Genomic DNA, 19,563 nt, shown 5'->3' with positions numbered 1-19,563 from the left:
TTGCAATCATTTTGCAAAAAAATTTGCTTATTCAGTCAACATACCAGACTTCTTGACTGATAGATTCTTGGTAGATCCCTTTAAATAAGAAAACGCATCCAACTAGTTTGTCTTTAAATATTATTGTGCTTAATATTTTGCTTAACTTTCGCTTGTTCGTATTTCTCACTGCCGCTTAAAAGGAACGTTGGGTAAGTTTTTATCGAGAGGGTTTTACACTTTGCAGTTTTTAATAACATATTATTTGCTCCATGCCTGCCTGTACAGGATCTTCATGAGAAACGTGTAAGTTGTTTGCAGCTCAAGGATGTCTGGCATTCGCTTTTCTTGTTGACGGCTTTCTTTTGTAATTTTATTAATACGCTTGCGCTTTAGCGACTGGAGAAAACCCAAAGAGTTTTTGTAGATGTGCTGTCGCAACGCTTTCCCGAAAACCTATCCCTACCCAATTATCCAACATGTCCACCCTACCTTGCACTCTACCAAATGCCATTGAAGGACACAAGTGGTTCCCAAGACGACAGCGGGGGCTCCAAGGCGCTGACGCCCGAGGAGGTGGTGACCAATGTGGCCACCGATATCTTGGATAAACTGCCCAAACTGTTCGATCGGGAGGCGGCGCTCCTACGCTATCCGACCAAATATCATCAAAGCATGAATACGGTGCTGGTGCAGGAAATGGTGCGATTCAATGTCCTGCTAAATACAATACGCACCAGTTTGATAACGCTCCGAAAGGGTATCAAGGGTAAGTTTGTGTGCGTGTGCATGTTGCACTCAACTAAATAACTTTTAATTTTCAATTGTGTTTAAAACAATAATTGGTCTACAACAATTAATCGCGATGTGATTGTACAGATGGCATTACCGACAGCTTTGGCTTTTGCTTTGGAGGATGGTCGTCTAGGGGAGCTGTTTGCAATTCGTAATTACTGAACGTTCCGCTCTTCATTGTGCTTCCGAGCTTGCCCTGAAAATAGGTGTTGGATGTACGGCTACTAACTAATTGATCATTGACATCGGGCATTAGCAGCGAGATTTGTGATGTTTTTCTCGACATTGTTTTTTCATCGTCCTCCCTCAAATTTTTGTCTTTTTCCATCCCTGAGTGGTGGGCTTTATCCGATTTCTGTTGGGCCTTATCCGATTTCTGTTGATCTTGATCCGATTTATGTTGGGCTTTATCCGTTTTCTGTTGTAACACTGGTTTCTCTTTTAGCTCTGGTTTCTCTTTCGGCTCAGGTTTCTTTTTCGGCTCTTGTTTCTCTTCTAGCTCTTGTTTCTCTTGTAGCTCTTGTTCCTCTTGAAAATCGTCTTCCTCTTCAAATTCCTCCGAACCTTCAAGGTTTCCGTCATATATATTAAAGTCGTCCTCCTCATCCCCGTCCTCACACTCGCCACCGCCCGTGGTCTGATTCCACAAGCTACGCTCGTCATCTGCCTCATATTCGGTATTCTCCTCGACGGCATCCACTACTAAATCACCAGTAAAATCGCCGACAAAATCTTGCAGTGCACCAATAATCTGATCCTCCTGTCGTGTCTGTGTGCCATCGCTGTCAAACTTGACGCCAATATCAGTTAATGTGCTAGAGATCCGACGCGACACTGCGCCCTGCGCATGAGTGGGTTTGCGTAGCACTTTAAAGTCTTCCTCCTTGCCAATGTCCAATGTGCTGATCACACTGAAAATATCGTCATCGCCTGAGATTTCTTGATTTTTAGCATATTCGTAAACCTGCATATTAAGCAATGTATCATGGGTGGCATCCTTAACGTCATCGCCTGCATATAGTTCATCGGTGACCAGATCTCTGGTCACATTATCGACCTTCATTTTCTTGAGGAGCGACAATACTTGGGTGCGTAAAAATGTCACTTGAGAGTCCGCTTCAATTGTGTCCTTGCGATCGTGTCTTTCCGATTGCATTTCTGCGGTAATGTGACGTATATCATCCATGGGCGTCATCGCTTGTCTGGAGAAGGCCAAATGCAACTCTACTGGGTCGACCGGCGGCGGGTCAGCGTCCATTTTCTCTATAATTTTGCTGAAAACATCATCCAATAGACTGATACAGTTCTCGTGGGCAATGCGTTCCGTTTCCGTCTTCCAGCGTCGGCCGGGCACCGCCTGGCGTATTAGTTTCCGTATAATGGACTCGGCCTCACGCTCACAGTTGCGTTTCGGCTGCTCGCTTTCACTTTCCGTGGAAAAGAAATATAGATCATTATCGATCAGACGATCAATCAAATCGCTCGCAATTGTGCTCGCTATATCGTAGTTCTCCAGCTCGTCCCAGATGCGGGGAAATAGCACTTCTTCCACAATATATTTGGCTATCAAGGTTTTCTCATATTTCAGCAGCAGGTCGCTCAGCTCCGGAAAGACCATGCTGCGCAGCATCTCACGCAGCGGGCCATAGGTCAGCGGCGTCTGGACGCACTTGAAGCTCTCTAACCAACGCTGAATATCCGCATCGATTTGCTTGGCCATAGACACAACGGTTTCGGCCGCATCGCGTTCGGCTATATGGGCCATATCGGTGGTTAGAATCGTATTGATGTAGTCGTCGGTAACCTCATTATGGACCACATTGCTCTGCTGGAACATGTCCTCGTAGAGCAAACGCATACTGTTCTCCTTCTGGCGTAGACCCGCCTCGGCAGCCTCCCGGCGCCAGCGCTCCTTTTGCGTGAGTATGGAGAAGAAGTGCAGCTTGCGCTGCTCCTTGAGCCGTTCCATTTCCTCGGAGAGAAATTGCATTACCCAGCCAATTGTGCTGCCCTCGTACATGTGCAGCAGATGCTCCAGATCCTCGCTTCGCCGCTCGCGGAGCAGCTCTCTGGCCAATTCCGGTCGGCGTTGACGCCGCTCCTCTTCCTCTATATGCTGCTGTATGGCCAGCAGCTGTTCGGGCAGAGGCGTTCCCTTTGCTCGCCCATCATCCGTGCGTCGTCGATTGGCAAAGAAACCGCTGGCATCTATCTCATCGTAAGTGTACGTCAATCGGTCGACATCATCGGAAACGGGTTTCGGACGACGCTTCAGGCATTTGGGCGATGTCTTCAGTTTGGTTGCTTGCGAGCGCAGACTCTTTAGCGATTCGTAGAGCTTCTGCAGATGCTTGTCGGAGCAGAAGTTCTGCTCATATTCCTTGACATATTCCTTGGGCTTGGACCATTCCTTGAGCTTGGTAAATGGACACTCCAGCTGATCCATATTTACGCGCTTCTCCAGATCATCGATGCGCATATCGAACGCCTTCCGGCCGTCGCCCACAAAACTGCGACGCGACGGATCCACGCCGTGCCGTATGAGCGGGCCATAGAACTCGGAGCAGGGCGAGCCTAGTGCATACATGGGACTCTGTTTGACCCAGCGTCGCGAGAGTCCCGAGTTTTTAATCTGGAGCCGTCGAATTGCCCGCTGATATTCAAGCTCATTCTTGTGGAGACCATGCTGGCGTCGCAGCTCGATTGTCTCGCAGGCAGTCTCAATGCGCGACTTGGATGCGTTATGCATCTGTTTCTCGCGCTTGTCAAACATGCGTATGACTATCTCCAGTCGCATCATCTGGCACTCCTGTATATACTCCTCGCGCTCCATCCAATGCTCCCACTCGAACGCCTCCAGTATGGGTCGGTATTTGCTTTTGATGGCCCTTTCGCGTTCCTCGTTCAGCTGCTTCTGGAAGTTCGTCTTCAGCGCCTTATTGAAGGCCCAACGCTTGCGGGCGCGTTCCAAGACCTCAACCTCGTAGAGGCCAGGTGGCTTATCCCCAGCCAGCAGTGTGGACAAATTGAATATCTCTAAATGGTCATCCTGATCTTTGTCCCTGATGTCCGGCAAATAGGCAACGGTCTGTGCCGAGGATTCCCTGAATTAAAAATAGGTTTCATTCAAATTTGGGTTAAATGCGAGCTGGTGTTTATTTAACTGGTTTTACCTGTAAAGTGTCTGCGTGGTCTGATCCTTAAAGCGACGTTTGTCCACATATGTGGGAAAGTAATCGCATTTAGTCGTATAATCCTGGACGCTCTGCACCGAGTCCCGCATCTTGACCTCAAAAGTGACCACATCGGTATCGCGTTCGGTGAGAAATTCAATTCCAGGTGCTTTGAACTGGCACTCGCTATCCGTGCGCGCCAGCCAGCCGACTTTGCGCTCCGCCGGATTGTTGGCGCCTGCAGGACATGATAAGGGTATAGGATAAATGTCTTTAAGTCAATTAAGATGTACTTACCGCCAGTTATGCGTGGATCGAGCCCGGGATTTGTTATCAAACACGAAGTGAGGCCCGTTTGTGACTCACTCTCTTTGACTGTCGTTTGCCGTGGTTTCATCACGAGACGCGGCTTGCTAAAGGTCACGCGCTTGGCATGCTTTGGCGGCTCCACCAGCAGCTGTTCCTTGGACTTGATCTTCTTGACCTGCTCAATCTTTTGCGAGTCGTGCACCGAGGTGGTGCTGCTGTGGCGCATGCGACGCGCCGCATACAGCACATTCATGATGTCCTGCTCCTGCGACTCCTGCCCTGGCATTTTGAGTTAGCTTTTTTTCTTGCCAGCTAATTGGTGCTTTTTAACAGCACAAATAATTCGAAAATAATAAATAACTAGTTATAATCAATTAAGTGTTAAGCACGTCTGTTGGCCATTGACTAATTGAGGTTTTTGGTACTACGTAATTGGGCCCGTTCGTTGTCGAAACTTGACAAAGTTTTCTTTGCTTGCTCATTTTGAAATTCTTTGCTTTCTTTTACCAGGTCTGGTGGTCATGTCCGCTGCCGTCGAAGCGGTCTACAAGTCTGTGCTGATTGCCAAAATACCCGCCATGTGGGCCAGCAAGTCTTACCCCAGCCTAAAGCCACTTGGCAGCTATGTGACGGATTTTTTGCGACGTTTGGAATTCCTGCAGGTGAGTTGCGTTTAACATCGAGCCAACAATTTGGCATGGCAACCACACAACTGTGTTGTCCTAGCAGCCTAACTGTTTACTAGGCCGCTTGCTCCAACTTCTGACCCCCTTTTAATACCAGGCATTTATATTAAAGTTGTGCCAACTTATGTAACAGGCAGAAAAAGGCATCTTCGACCAAGCATGAACGTTAAAATTTGTTAAATTGTCTTAAATTCCTATACTCATTCGTCTGAGCTGAGTACAGGGTAGCTTTTGGTCGGACTACGTTATTTTCTACTCACGTATTCTCTTTGCAGCACTGGTACGACCATGGCGCACCTTCGACCTTCTGGCTGTCGGGTTTCTTTTTTACGCAGGCTTTCCTTACCGGCGCCCAGCAGAATTATGCGCGTAAATATGTCATTTCCATAGATCTGCTGGCCTTTGACTATGAGGTTCTGTCGCTGGATGAGACACAAATCAAAGGTGTATCTGCGCCCGACGATGGTGTGTTTGTGTATGGCATCTTTCTGGAGGGCGCTTGCTGGGATCGCAAGAACAAATATCTTGCCGAATCGCGTCCACGCATGCTGTTCGACACCATGCCACTGATTTGGCTGAGGCCACTGAAGCGCTCCGATCTGCCCGAGCGGCATAATTATTTGTGTCCACTCTACAAGACGGCTGAACGACGCGGCATTCTGTCCACAACCGGACACAGCACCAACTTTGTGGTGGCCATGCTGCTGAACTCCAATCCAAATACACCCATCGCCCATTGGATAATACGCGGCACGGCGCTTCTCTGCCAATTGAGCTTCTAAATTGTGCGGACTTTCAAGCAGGTTCGGTATATATGTACTCTATATATTTTCTGTATAGCATCTAAGCTTGTGTTGTTTGTGAAAGTAAATTGTCAGCAATGCTGCAGACGGTCAGCAATCTGCTCAGACGTGTATTAAAACTGTGAAAAGTTAAACACATCTTTGAATTGAAGAGCATTTTGCAATTACAATACTTTAGCATTTGTAATTTGTAATTCGAAACTCTGATTAAAGGGTTACATTTTTGCTTTAATTGTGCCTACGCTCATCAATTTTCATTTGAAGCAGATAAGCAAAAAGCGTTGTACATGAAATGGCGAAGATTAAGATACCCTGCACGATATGTATATATTTTCAATTGATTATTAAATATTATTAACATTTAATTATATTATTATCATTAGTATTATTATTATAAATGTTAACATTATTATTATTCATTATTCTATTTATTAATTTCTGAAAGTTTCGGAAAACCGAGAGAGCTAATTTCCAAGGGATTATTGTATTAAGGCTTCATTTTCTTTATACCACACTTTATAGACGTACTTAAAATACTTACAATTGTATATGTAATTGCATAAACTCCATCCATCAGTCAACTATGCCACTCTTGGTTGCAAGGAGTTTAAAATAACGTCATATAAGTTTTTTATAGCCCAACAAGCAACTTTAAAGTGCATTCTGTTGTACCCTTGAAATGCGAGCCACAAATAAAAGACCTTAAAATCTGTCCCATGGCAACATTGTAGTCCGTCTGGCACGTTAATCATTTATTATCTGACATGACTGTGATTATTTAACTTTTAGCCAGGCTTTGCCAGCCTGTAGCTGCCATATATCATCCAAAGCTGGGGGGGTTTTTTTCAATTTCAAATTGTTGCACTGCCTTTTGTAAGGGCTGTGCGACTAATTTCGCATAATAATTTATGGCCAAAGTTTGCATTGAGCCTGTTGGCATAAAAAGTGCTTGACAATTATGCACAGTTGAGACGCTTAGGGCGACTGCATTCCTTCAATGTGGCCTATTCAAAGTTTTGGTCGAAAATAAGACGAATTGAAATTGCTCCAATTATTGCCACATGCAGCGTGTGCATTTTACCTGGGCCCCAACTTATTGCCCCGCACTCCCATTAATTATAACACGCTATCACTTGAAAATGGTTTCGCTTGACTCGCCCATTAATTACCACCTTTCCAGCGAGCAGCCTATTTATCACCAGACTCCAAGTCTCGCTCCATCCCATAGATTATGCCCTGCTGTGCCTGCTCCATGCCTGCTCAGTCGGCTGTGCGTGACCCCATCAAAGATAATGATGCTAATTAAGCGACAACATTTTCACAAAACTGTTTAAACCGATTAGATAATGCTCAAATCTGCTGATGCATGGCACAACCCCCAAAATCGCTGTTGTTTCTTTAACAGATAATATGCCTGCTTTCGTCTGGATTCGTTATACCCTGTACTACTGCAGCTACAGCTTAAACGGGCATTATGAAAGTTTATGTAATGCTTGCTTTAAGAAAATTATCTGAAATAGATCATCCCCAAGACAATTTCATAAATCAAATATAAGTAAATATCTAATTAAAATCCAAAATTCCTTAAAAATCATGTTTACTTAAAATCTAATATGTCATTGACTTTCGAAAAACGTTTTTAATTTTTAGGTAAATATAAATATTTTGCAAAATTTGATATTCATTTGGTGCTCTAAAAAATTAAGAGCTGAAAAAGTTTGAATAATGCTGAGATCAAATTTTGTTTTTTTCTCTCTTTAGTCTTTCGAAAATTTGTATAACTTTTTTTTTCTTAACTTTTTTAGGTAATTATTGAAGATATTAAGGACATCCCACTTAAAGATTGGTATGTGCATTTTTATATAAAAAATTATTATATATTCATATTATTTATTAATTATTTAAGCGCTGGAAATTTATGAATCTATTCTCAAAGCTTCAAGTTTATCTATATTCACTTATTTTCTCCATTAAAGGGTAGCTGCTAGTCAAAAACTTGACCTTACCGCAGCTTGAACGTGTTTTTTGTGCTTGTATTCCTTTTTTTTTTTTTTTTTTTTGTTTTTGTTCGTTTTCATTTCCATTCTGCCAAATAATAATGCGTATTTATGAGCAAACAACGAAATTATATTTACTTGCCTCGCTCCGCCAATATTTGCATGCAATTAATTTTCCAGACCCCAGCGACGAGCATCAGAAAAACAACAACCACAACAACAGCAGAGAATCAAACGAAGCGTAATGCCGCATCCGCTACCCAAAAAGCAACTCAGCCGCTTCAATTTAGCGCCCAACCCCCAAACCAAAGTCGCCGCCTAAGGAGCGCCGCAATTTATTCTAAAAAGTATTCCTAACGAAGGAATCGAAGATAAATCGCTCTGTTGTTATTATTGTTGTTGTTTTGGTTGTTGTTGTTCGGGTTGTTGTATCTGATGCTGATGCTGTTGATGGCGCTGATAACGATGCGCCAACTTTGCCAAAGTTGCCCCGTCCGCCGACGCCCAATCACCCAACCACCCCCCGACAGAGCCGATGCTAATGCCAGGCAACATTTTCTTAAAAACTTTGCTTCAATGTTTTTCGAGTTTTTTAATTAAATTTTCAAGCGTAAGACAAATAAATTGCGCAAAGTGCTGCATATATATATATATATATATTGGGCAAAAATGTTTATATTGGCCAAAAGTTTTCTACCACCGCTCACCCACACTTGCCCGCGCCCTTCTAAATATAATGAAGCCATTTAACTAGTAATGCATGTAGCTCATTTTCTTTAATGGCCCTCCTCGTTTTTTGGCATACTCATATTTTTGTCGACCGGATCAGCCTATTTGATTTTGGTATGTTATCCAAAAAATATTTTCGGGCACTTAAATTAATTTATCGCTGGCCAACATTGTACACGGACGTCTCGTAAAGCCCATATCAATGGCTGGGCTTTGCCCGAATAAATTAATGTTCTAAACACAAAAAAAAAATATTGTAAATCAATATTAAATATAGGGTATTTTGAAGGTATCCCCACTTGCTTTGCTTTGTTAGCTTGCAAACACGTCTGTGGGCAAAATAACTAATCGATATTTTGTATTTTTCCTGAAATAATCAAATTAATTTTTTGTTGGCGCTAGGACTACTTTTGTTTTTAATTCAATATGTTATTTATCCAATTACCCTTCCATCTATTTTATACTAATTATCAAGAGCATCTATCAATCTTTACTCATATTTTTACCCAGTCAATCGTATTAAATGAAGTCATCGATTAATTGATTTTGTCAAGTATTTTATGAAATATCCGTTTATTATGGATTAAAGATATTTGCGAGTAAAACTTGAAATAGTAGACGCTTCCATTTGATAATACTATGGTATATTAACATTATTACTTGATTTTTTCAGAAAAGTATTATTTCCAATACAAAATATTGTTGTTTTATGCACGTAAGAGTATTAAGACTTCGGCATTTCGATTTTCCTTTGTTCCTTTGCTTTTCTTTTTCTCTTTTTTGGGCTTTGGCTTTTGTTTAGTTTTTTTTCGCGCTTATGTCGTTAAATTTATGACACGAAATATTTGGGTATTACTTTTTTTTGGGGCGCTATATCGGCAAGTTCCAAGCTAAAGGTGGGCGTTAGGTTGGCTCGTTAGGCGTGGCATATTCGTGTTATATATATATATATATATATATATGGTGGCACAATATGTTATGTATGACAATTTGTAGATTTATGCGCAGAAATTTGCATATTTTACATGCTGTTGTTGTTTAGACATAATAATAGTTGAGCCGGGCTCAGGGATTTGGCTTTGAGATTTGTGTTCGCATATTGAATGCATACTTCTGAGCGCCCACAGCCTGCCATTTATCAACTCTTGGGCAAACATAAAATTGCACTTATGCAGCGGAGCCGAGGCAAACCAATCTCTGAGCCAACCAGCCAGCCAACCAACAAACCAAACAGCCATAACCAAAAACCCAGTCGACTGCATATGTGCTATACAAAAAGCATATTCACACACAAGGATATGCGGGACGCTCATCTTTGGGTGTGTGCGTGCGTGTATCGCTTGAGTCCTTTTCGGCATGCGCCTCTACGCCAGATACAACCGCATAAATTGCTTTAGCACCAAAGGGATTTGTGTCAAAATCAGGCAAAAAAAAAGGAGAAAAACGAAGGCAAAGAAAATGAAGCCAACTCAAAGACAAGACGCTTTCGGTCCAATAAGAAATATTGTCTGCTGTTTGCGTGATGAATTCAAGTTACTCTAGCAATTTAAGGATTTGACAGCATATGCTACAGATATTATGATTATCGCTATAATAGGTGAAGTTTCGTGCAGTCTTTCCTTTCTCGCGTCTTTGATCTAAATGTTAGCTTGGCTTGCTTAGCAGTGCACAATCTAGTTCCTTTTCTTTACCAATTTTATTATTAACTTTTATTATTCTAATAAATTAAGCTGAGTTTTTGTTCTTTTACTTGAAAGTCTCTTCTTTAATTTTGTTTGATATCTTTTAATTCTTTATCTACTTATAATGTATTTCCTCTACCAAATATTTTATGACAGCAGCTTCTTTCATAGTTAAAGCTGGCATCTAGAATTATTTGGTGTCTGTTATTATATTTTATTCTCTTACCTTATTTGTGCGCTTCTTCTTTAGGCAAAGTCCGCACATTCTCAAAATTTGAATTTTTACCTAGACTAGTTTTTTCCTAGACTTATAGACAATCTGAGATACCAACTCCAGTAAAAATGTCACATACTCTCCACAACTTCTCATAAAGCTAGAGAAGACGGGCAAAAGTTTTGCCTTAATTTTGAGCATTTGCTTTTACAGTTACAGCCAAAAGTTTTTCTACTTCGGTAAGCTGACGGCAAAGCGGAGGCGCACAAAACAACTCACGCACATAAAGTGCACATATGTTAGTGTATGTATATGTGTGTGTGTGTGTATATATGCGTGTTGGCCATATTACTCGTATGCTCTAGCAAATCAGCTTACAACTTAAATTGAGGCACTTTCGTTTAGCTTCACTTTGCATGTTCGTGCTTTCTGCGCACTTCCTTGAGAGCCTTGAGCGTCGGCAGGATACGAGTATCTAAACAATATCTACAGGGAGGGGGCGGGGAACGTGGGCATGGTCTGGTTAGCAGTGCGGATAGCAAAGAAACCGCCGCTGGCACAATTTAGTTCCTGCGGGATATGTCGAATTTGTTGTTGTTCACTTGCTCTATTTACCATTCTATGTATATGAGGGTGTGTCTGTGTTGTGTGTGTGTGTGTGTTGTGTGTGTGTGTGTTGTGTGTGTGTGTGTTGTGTGTGTGTGTGTTGTGTGTGTGTTGCTGAGCATTAGAAATAAATCAAGGGATTTTTGGGATTTTGGGTTTTTGCTTTGCTTCGCTTACTTTTTATATGAAATACCCATTAAAATACGTAAGCAAAGGGTAGCATAAAGTGCATAAACAATAATGGTAGGAAGGGCAGCCTTATGCATTGACATAAGTTTAAATATTAAGTAAATGTTGTAAGAAATTTTGTATAGTATAAATATATGAAAATTTTAAAATGGGTAAAACAAAAGTTAGTTAAAACTAATTGAATGCTTGCATACGATTCATGGCCCAGAAATGATCTTGGTATAGGGTAACTTTAAGGCTAGTATACTTCACTTAAACATACGCATATACATATTTTTGTTTTTTTGTTTTTTTGTTTTGGAGTTCCTTGGGGTTTCTTGTCCGCACATGTGCAGGTCTCGCTCCCTTGAATTTGGGGCGCATTAGTTTGGAAAATTGTTTAGTCCACCGCAGACCAAACCGAACAACAAGTTGTCGTTTTCAGGGTAAATCAAGCCAGAAACTCAAATAAAAATACAGAAACTTTTAGGGCATGCAATTATGAACATTCTTTGTGTGTGTGTGTGTGTGTGTGTTTATAGAGGAAGACTTTGGAGAAATTGAATCTTATTTGTATAGAAATTAAACAATTTACTTTAATTGAATTTGTGTGCTGTTTGTTTGGGCTGCACTTGACACTAATTAAAGGCAAAATTCAGGAGCCAGAAGAGAGCCAATCAGGCGAATAGCCGAACCACTGTGCATAATTGATAATATGGCAGGACCCAAAGTCTGGTTAGGTCTAATTACGAATGTGGAAAGGACCTGATGGTCGTGCTGCGAATGCTTTTGATGTCCTGCCGCAAGGAGCTTTGCAATGTGGTGGCGTGTGTGTGTGTGTATGTGTATGCGTGCAATGTGAGGTACCTTGGTAAATGTGGTTAATTAAACGTAATGACATATTAGTACAATCATTTCAAACATTTGCGGCATTTACTGTATATCTGTGTGTAACTATGTGTGTGTGTGTGTGTTATTCTGTAATTAAAACATCATTCGCTGCAATGGACGCCAAAAACGAACCATTCAATGCACTACATCAGCTGCAAATTATGAAGAAAATTGCATTTTCATTCAATTTAAAATCAACAGTCACATTTAATATTTGTAATAAAAATAAAAATCAATACGATTTCATCTTGTGCTTCGAAGCGTAAATTGCACAAAGAGGGTATTAAAATATATATATTTATATATATATATATTAAATCTATAAAATGACTCGCGACTCTTATTGACAGCTAATTATAATGCTTAATAATTTGGCATTGGAATGCTGCACATGTAAATTAAGCTGCTTTTAATTAAATGCACACAAAAACTTGTCAAATATTTAACAAAAAAAGGATTCGATTACAGGCGCCTGAGCTACGCTGCGTATGCGTATTATTTCAAGTTGAATAAACACCAAAAATCAGCTATGCACATCATTAAGTCTATATGGAGGTGAACTTGTCTAAGCGAAAGTATCTGATGAGTCGATAAACCTTCACACTTAAAGCTTGCATATAAAACGAATTTCAGAACAACTTTAATTCTCTCTAATTAACTTTCCTTCACACGTTCATTGATTTTATGCCTATCTTGCTTTATAAAAAAGGCAAAGCACAGTAAAGCTTTAAATTTGTAGAACCAAATATCATGTCCTACTTAATTAGCCGAACATTTATTATATCTAGTATATTCATATATTTTTTCAAATCATTATGACCAATTACTTTTACATACATTTATCGTATGCACATTTTAAAAGCTTATTAAAGCTTAAAGTTAAGCACACTTTAAGCTGAAAGCTCTTACATTAAGCTGCCAATTAAAATGCTTCAGCTCTCACTACAATTTATTACGATTTTTATGTGCATAATACTTCATTGAATATTAATCAGTTAGTTCTTAAAAATTGAATGACTTTATTTTCATGCAGTTCATTAAATGAGTACAAACAAATTTCATGCTTTTACTACGCATATGTATATTCTTTCAGTTTTTTTTTGTTTTTGTTGTTTGATATAATTTCGAAACTTGAAAGCAAATTGCGCAATTGTTTGGCTGTCATTCATTTATCTCTGAAAATCAAATCAAATGCCCGTCGCATCAAACAGCTGAACACCAGAGTTTGACATTTAATTAAATAAGAGACCGACACAGGGAAAAAAAAGACGAAGGGGCCCAAACATGACCAATAACTTTCTACCTATGGTCGCAATATTGCTGTTGCTCTTCTGCTTGATTTTGTATTCACTTTGCCCATACTTGCAGCGGGTGTGTTAGTTATGTGATTGAATATGTAACAATTGAAAGTCGTTTGCTTGATTAGCGAACTCTTCAAAACCTTAAATCCCTTCAAAAATATGTATTTTAAAAAATGTATATATAAATATATACTCTTACACACTGTCAATCGCTTTTGATGTATCTATAGAACTATAGAACTAGTTCCCAAGCTTTGAGAATTTGATAAGCTTTGGACTAGAAGACAACATAAGCGTGAGACATTGTGTCGTATACTAATTGTATTTCTAAAAAGTTAAGACTAATCGAAAAATAGGTTGTTCAATTTTTTCTCCTTTTTCGTCAATCTCGATCAATTTAAGTTCAATAAAAGTTCCCAAACATTTAGTTCATCATATTGAAATATGTCATAGGAACTAATCCTTGAAATTTAGTTATTTTTAGAAATATTTCCACTGTCAATAAGGAGAGGCAAGAAGAGGACTTGAAATATTTAAATATTATTTTAGAGCTTAAAAATATCATGAATATGAATGTTAGTGTATTTGAAGTTCGGGCTGCCGTAGCTTAAATTCTTCTGCTTGATTTCGATGAAGTTTTTTCATTTATTTGCGATGCTGGTCACAGCTGGCTGAACGCGCACTTCCTTTTACTTTTTTTTTTTTTTTTGTTTGCCATTTGCCTTCTCGCACTTTGCGACAGCTCATAAAATGTGAGCGACACGCATTAAAAGTGTGTGTGTGTGTGTGTGTGTGTGCGAGTGTGTTAGTGTGTGTGTGTGCTGGCTTTGACACTGAAGAATGGCCTGTGGGTGCTCCTGCTCCTGCTGCTGCTGATCCTGTTGCCGTTGCCGAGGGTGCGACGACACATTATGATGAGCCCGGGCGTAGGCAATATGAAAATGAGGCAACTGAACGAAGACACGCCGCCGCCGCCAGGCAAATATCTTTATGTACACGCTGCAAATACAAAAATGTATATATATTTATATATATGTCGTGTATCCAATAAATTATTGTGAGTATTATTTTGAATGCTAACGATTAAGTGTTAGTAAGAATCAGAGAATTTGACAGAAGGTACTGCTATTTAACATAACTGTCCTACTTGTATTAGGGTTGCTACTGAAAGCATGGTGTGAGACAAAAAAGATAGTCTCTGCCGAGCATGGCCCGAGTGTGTTGTATAACGTCCAGTTTGCTATAGTGTTGAATGTTCACTAACAGTACTAAAAGTCAGAGAAGAATATAGAATGACAAGAGCATGAGTAGTATGCTCGAGGACGATGAAAATTATTCATTCTAAAAGTGGAAGTCATAGAGAACAGACGTGCTCGCTCCTAAAAATATAATTATTTTGTGACTATAACGACACTCGGGACTTGCTGTACTGCCAGTATGCCTAATTGCAAAGAAAGTGATTTCTCTGTTCCGACATCAGAAGTGGGATTAGGCGATGCCCCTCCACGAGGCAATTCTGACGATTCGTGGCGTCAACTTTTGGAATCTCAAAATCGAAATATTCTTGAGATTATTAAAGCAATGCAGATGTCAAATTCAGCATCCTCAACAAAGAAGAGCATCTCGTTGCCAAAGTTCAACCCGGACATTGCAGGCGCAGATGCAAATGCCTGGTGCAAAACTGTGGACATAATACTTGACGATAATCCTATTGAGGGCAGTACACTGGTGATGACCCTCAGCGGCTCCCTAGAAGGAAGCGCCTCGCCCTGGCTTTCTCAAATATGCTATACTGGAATGAACTGGCAAAATTTTAAGGAATTGTTTTTGCAACGTTTCGTGGGAATGGAAACATCGGCGGCAACTTTAATGAACATTTTTAATGGCCGACCGAATGATGGCGAATGCCTCTCCGTATATGCGAGCCGTCTTGTGACCTCACTTTTATCCAAATGGAAGACAGCGAACATGGAGGAAATTGCAGTCTCAGTTGTTTTGGCACATACATCGAAAATCGACAAAAGTCTGCAACGTATGTTATATACGACTAATATTAAAAGTCAAGACGAGATGCAACAGCATCTGAAGGCCTATGCTTATGGAAGGTCAAATGGAGGTCTACAGCCAAATATCCCAATGGAACCAGATCGCAAGAGATCGAAAACATATGGCATTAAATGTCATCATTGTGGAAACCTCGGACACAAAATGGTCGAATGTCGCAAGAGGAAGTATGAAGAAGGCAACGTGTCAAAAAACTCAGCATTACCTAAAGTTCGATCTGCCGTTACCTGCTTCAAATGTGGCGATGCTGGCCACATTGCGTCTTCATGTACGAAAGGAGTTTCTACGAGCGGTGTTGGATCACATGACAAGCGTATAAACATCTGTTGTGTATCCGAGCCAAAAGGAATCCTGCGTCAATCTGGTGAGCTCGTTCCATTTTGTTTTGACTCTGGAGCGGAATGTACGCTCATCAGAGAGAGTTGTGCCGAGAAATTTTCCGGAAAAAGAATTAATAATTTGATAGTTTTGAGGGGTATTGGAGAAAATCCTGTGTATAGCACTATGCAAATCTTGGCTACTGTTAAAATTAATCAGTACTCCTTAGAAATATTATTTCATGTAATAATGGATAAGTTTTTGAAATACGATGTATTGATAGGCCGTGATATACTCGGATTAGGCTTTGGAGTCTCCATCGAGGCCGACAAATTTGAAATGTACAAAACCAAAACTGTTGATGTACTAATAAAAGTGCCAGATATAAGTTACGTAGAGCATCTGAATAACGATAGAGCATTAAGCAACACTGATAAGAATCGTCTGCTAGAATTATTGCAAAACTATGCTGATAAATTTATTGAGGGTATTCCTCAAACGCGAGTGACTACGGGTGAACTTGAAATCCGCCTGCTTGACCCAAATAAAACTGTACAAAGGCGTCCGTATAGGTTAAGCATAGAAGAAAAAGAAGTCGTGCGAAATAAAGTAAAAGAATTGTTAGACGCAAACGTTATACGTCCTAGTTGCTCTCCATTTGCAAGCCCAATGCTAATGGTAAGAAAGAAAAATGGAACCGATCGACTATGTGTCGATTATCGGGAACTGAATGCTAATACGGTCGCTGACAAATATCCGCTGCCTTTGATTTCTGATCAAATTAATAGACTGAGTGAAGGCAAATATTTCTCCAGTTTAGACATGGCAAGTGGTTTTTACCAAGTTCCAATACACCCAGACTCTATCGAGCGCACTGCTTTTGTCACGCCAGAAGGACAGTATGAATTTTTGGCCATGCCTTTTGGATTAAAAAATGCTTCCTCGATTTTCCAGCGCGCAATCGTGAGAGCATTGGGTGACTTGGCTCAAACGTATGCCATCGTCTATATAGATGACGTGTTAATTCTAGCGAAGACAAAGGAAGAGGCACTTGAAAGGCTACAAACGGTCTTGGAAAACTTGTCTAGAGCTGGATTCTCATTTAACATTACAAAATGCTCGTTCTTGAAAACAAGCATAGAATATTTAGGATACTTGGTTGAAGCGGGTCAAATTCGACCAAATCCACGCAAGATACAAGCGTTGGCCGAATTGCCGTCACCGCAGTCAGTAACGCAGGTGCGACAATTCATAGGCCTAGCCTCGTATTTTAGGCAATTCGTACCAAAATTTTCTGAGCAGATGAAAGCTTTATATAATCTCACCTCCAAGAATAATAAATTTGTCTGGAAGCCGGAATATGAGGAAATTCGTCAAAAAATCGTATCAATTTTGACTAATGACTCCGTTTTGACAATTTTCGATCCACTAAAGCCAATTGAATTACATACAGACGCAAGTTCTATTGGATATGGTGCTATTTTAATGCACAAGATAGAAAATAGACCCAGAGTCATTGAATATTACAGCAAATGTACGACAATGGCTGAAACAAAATATCATTCATACGAGCTTGAGACCCTCGCAGTTTACAACGCAGTAAGACACTTCCGCCATTATTTACATGGTCAAAAATTTATTGTGCATACAGATTGCAACTCCCTGAAAGCAAGTATCAAAAAAATTAACCTTACCCCAAGGGTACATAGATGGTGGGCATATCTGCAATCATTTGATTTCAGCATTGAATACAGGAAGGGAGAACGCATGTTACATGCTGATTTTTTCTCGCGCAATCCGTTGCCTACTGATTATAAATCCTCAGCGAAAACGGTTGAAATGCACATAAACCTAGCTGAGATAACCGACGATTGGCTTCTAGCCGAACAGCAACGAGATTCTGACATTGCTTCCATAACCTTAAAATTGCGAAACCATAAGATGGGAGAAGCTATCTCAGCGTCGTACGAATTGAGAGCAGGAGTATTATATCGAAGGATTCAAAGAAATGGCAGCACAAAATGTTTGCCTGTAATACCTAGAGCCTTTAGATGGTCAGTCATTAACAATGTTCACGAAGCCATAATGCATTTAGGGTGGAAGAAAACTCTAGACAAAATGTATGCCAACTACTGGTTCGAGAAGATGTCTAAGTATGTGAAAAAGTTTGTAGAAAATTGCATTACCTGTAGAGTGTCAAAACCACCATCTGGTAAGCTACAAATAGAAATGCACCCGATTCCTAAAGATGACATACCCTGGCACACTGTGCATATTGATATAACCGGAAAATTAAGTGGCAAAAACGACTTAAAAGAGTACATCATAGTTCAAGTTGATGCATTCACAAAATTTGTTCACCTTCAACATACGCTGAACCTTAATACGGAAAACTGCATTAAGGCAGTCAAAGAAACTGTTGCACTATTCGGAGTGCCGGCACGCATCATAGCTGATCAGGGTAAATGTTTTGCTAGCACAAGGTTTAAGGAATTTTGTTCTTCGCAGAAGATAGGTTTACACCTGATTGCGACGGGCGCCAGTCGAGCAAACGGCCAAGTAGAGCGTGTCATGAGCACCTTGAAGAGCATGCTCACAGCGGTTGAGAGTAGTCAGCGATCCTGGCAAGACGCTTTAAAAGACATACAGCTGGCAATAAATTGCACGACAAATCGTGTAACGAAATATAGTCCGTTAGAATTGCTAATCGGTAAAGAGGCAAGGCCGTTAGGAATGATAACAATATCAGATGAAAAAACAATTGATAAAGATTTAATAAGAGCACAAGCGAAAGATAACATGGTGAATAACGCTAAATATGATAAGGCTAGGTTTGATAAAAATAAAGCAAAAATTGTAAAATATAAGCTTGGTGATCATGTCCTACTCAAGAGGGAAGAACGAAATCAAACGAAGTTAGATCCCAAGTTTAAGGGACCTTTTGAGATAATCGAAATACTTGATGGAGACAGATATTTATTAAAGTCATTGACGAGTAAGCGCACGTTTAAGTATGCACATGAGTATTTGCGAGCTTTTCCAAGCAACAATGTATCGGAGGAGTTGATAGATTTGAGAGATGATGAGTGTGACAATGTTGAGGACATTGCTCAAGACACTGTGGCACTAAGAGAGAGTGCGGTTGGGCTCATACACGATGGCTAAGACCGCACCATAATACTCACGCCGTGCACAAGTGCTCGATCATGGCGTGCTGAAGCGGGTGATATTATGGCGGGGGTCAGAGGTTGAAAGACCTGTATGGATCCGCTCCATGTTATCGTTGCTGGGCAGCAAGAGCCTATAGACGTGTGATGACAGAACAACAACAAAAAAAAAAAAAAAAAAAAAAAAAAAAAAAAAAAAAAAAAAATAAAAAAAAAAATAAAACCTACAATGACCGATGATACTGCTGTTTGTAAAGCTATTCTTAAAGTAAAGTAATGACTAATAAATTTTACCCAACAATTTTGACTATGGCATGATCTAAGCGAAATGTACACACGAGGACGTGTGAAATGTCAGGAAGGCCGTGTCGTGTATCCAATAAATTATTGTGAGTATTATTTTGAATGCTAACGATTAAGTGTTAGTAAGAATCAGAGAATTTGACAGAAGGTACTGCTATTTAACATAACTGTCCTACTTGTATTAGGGTTGCTACTGAAAGCATGGTGTGAGACAAAAAAGATAGTCTCTGCCGAGCATGGCCCGAGTGTGTTGTATAACGTCCAGTTTGCTATAGTGTTGAATGTTCACTAACAGTACTAAAAGTCAGAGAAGAATATAGAATGACAAGAGCATGAGTAGTATGCTCGAGGACGATGAAAATTATTCATTCTAAAAGT

At 40.3% G+C, this 19,563-nt stretch overlaps 2 protein-coding genes across 5 annotated transcripts in view; one reads left to right on the top strand and one right to left on the bottom strand.

The window, feature by feature from the left end:
• Positions 1 to 19,563, top strand: part of Dhc36C (Dynein heavy chain at 36C) — a 56,053-nt gene that overhangs the window by 24,929 nt on the left and 11,561 nt on the right. Inside the window, exons 21-24 of one of the 4 annotated variants that reach the window (XM_070209016.1) lie at positions 499 to 748; positions 4,767 to 4,918; positions 5,218 to 5,745; positions 7,551 to 7,591. In XM_070209016.1, the coding sequence (XP_070065117.1) occupies positions 499 to 748; positions 4,767 to 4,918; positions 5,218 to 5,724 (909 nt within the window). In that variant the 3' untranslated portion in view covers positions 5,725 to 5,745; positions 7,551 to 7,591. Of the gene's footprint in view, positions 1 to 375; positions 749 to 4,766; positions 4,919 to 5,217; positions 5,880 to 7,550; positions 7,592 to 19,563 lie in introns of those variants that run through there. The other 3 variants (XM_032438351.2, XM_070209017.1, XM_002052667.4) reach the window with 3 other exon arrangements.
• LOC6628219 (cilia- and flagella-associated protein 91) lies at positions 755 to 4,679 on the bottom strand. The gene is made up of 3 exons (XM_002052669.4): positions 4,245 to 4,679; positions 3,948 to 4,185; positions 755 to 3,878 (listed from the first exon to the last, which is right to left on the bottom strand). Exons 1-3 carry the CDS (start codon positions 4,540 to 4,542, stop codon positions 836 to 838), a joined length of 3,579 nt encoding a protein of 1,192 aa, XP_002052705.3. The 5' UTR covers positions 4,543 to 4,679; the 3' UTR covers positions 755 to 835.

Source organism: Drosophila virilis, chromosome 4 (genome assembly GCF_030788295.1).
Source record: "Drosophila virilis strain 15010-1051.87 chromosome 4, Dvir_AGI_RSII-ME, whole genome shotgun sequence".
Lineage (NCBI taxonomy): Eukaryota > Metazoa > Arthropoda > Insecta > Diptera > Drosophilidae > Drosophila > Drosophila virilis.
The sequence above is the reverse complement of the archived record's forward strand: the minus strand, read 5'-3'. Positions and strand labels throughout refer to the sequence as shown.

Bases quoted from the DNA above. Each gene is read 5' to 3' on its own strand.
- LOC6628219 (XM_002052669.4), bottom strand. From the start codon at position 4,542: ATGCCAGGGCAGGAGTCGCAGGAGCAGGACATCATGAATGTGCTGTAT. The intron at 4,186-4,244 runs GTAAGTACATCT...CATGTCCTGCAG, and splicing joins CGATCCACGCATAACTGGCG to GCGCCAACAATCCGGCGGAG. The intron at 3,879-3,947 runs GTAAAACCAGTT...TTTTTAATTCAG, and splicing joins ACCACGCAGACACTTTACAG to GGAATCCTCGGCACAGACCG.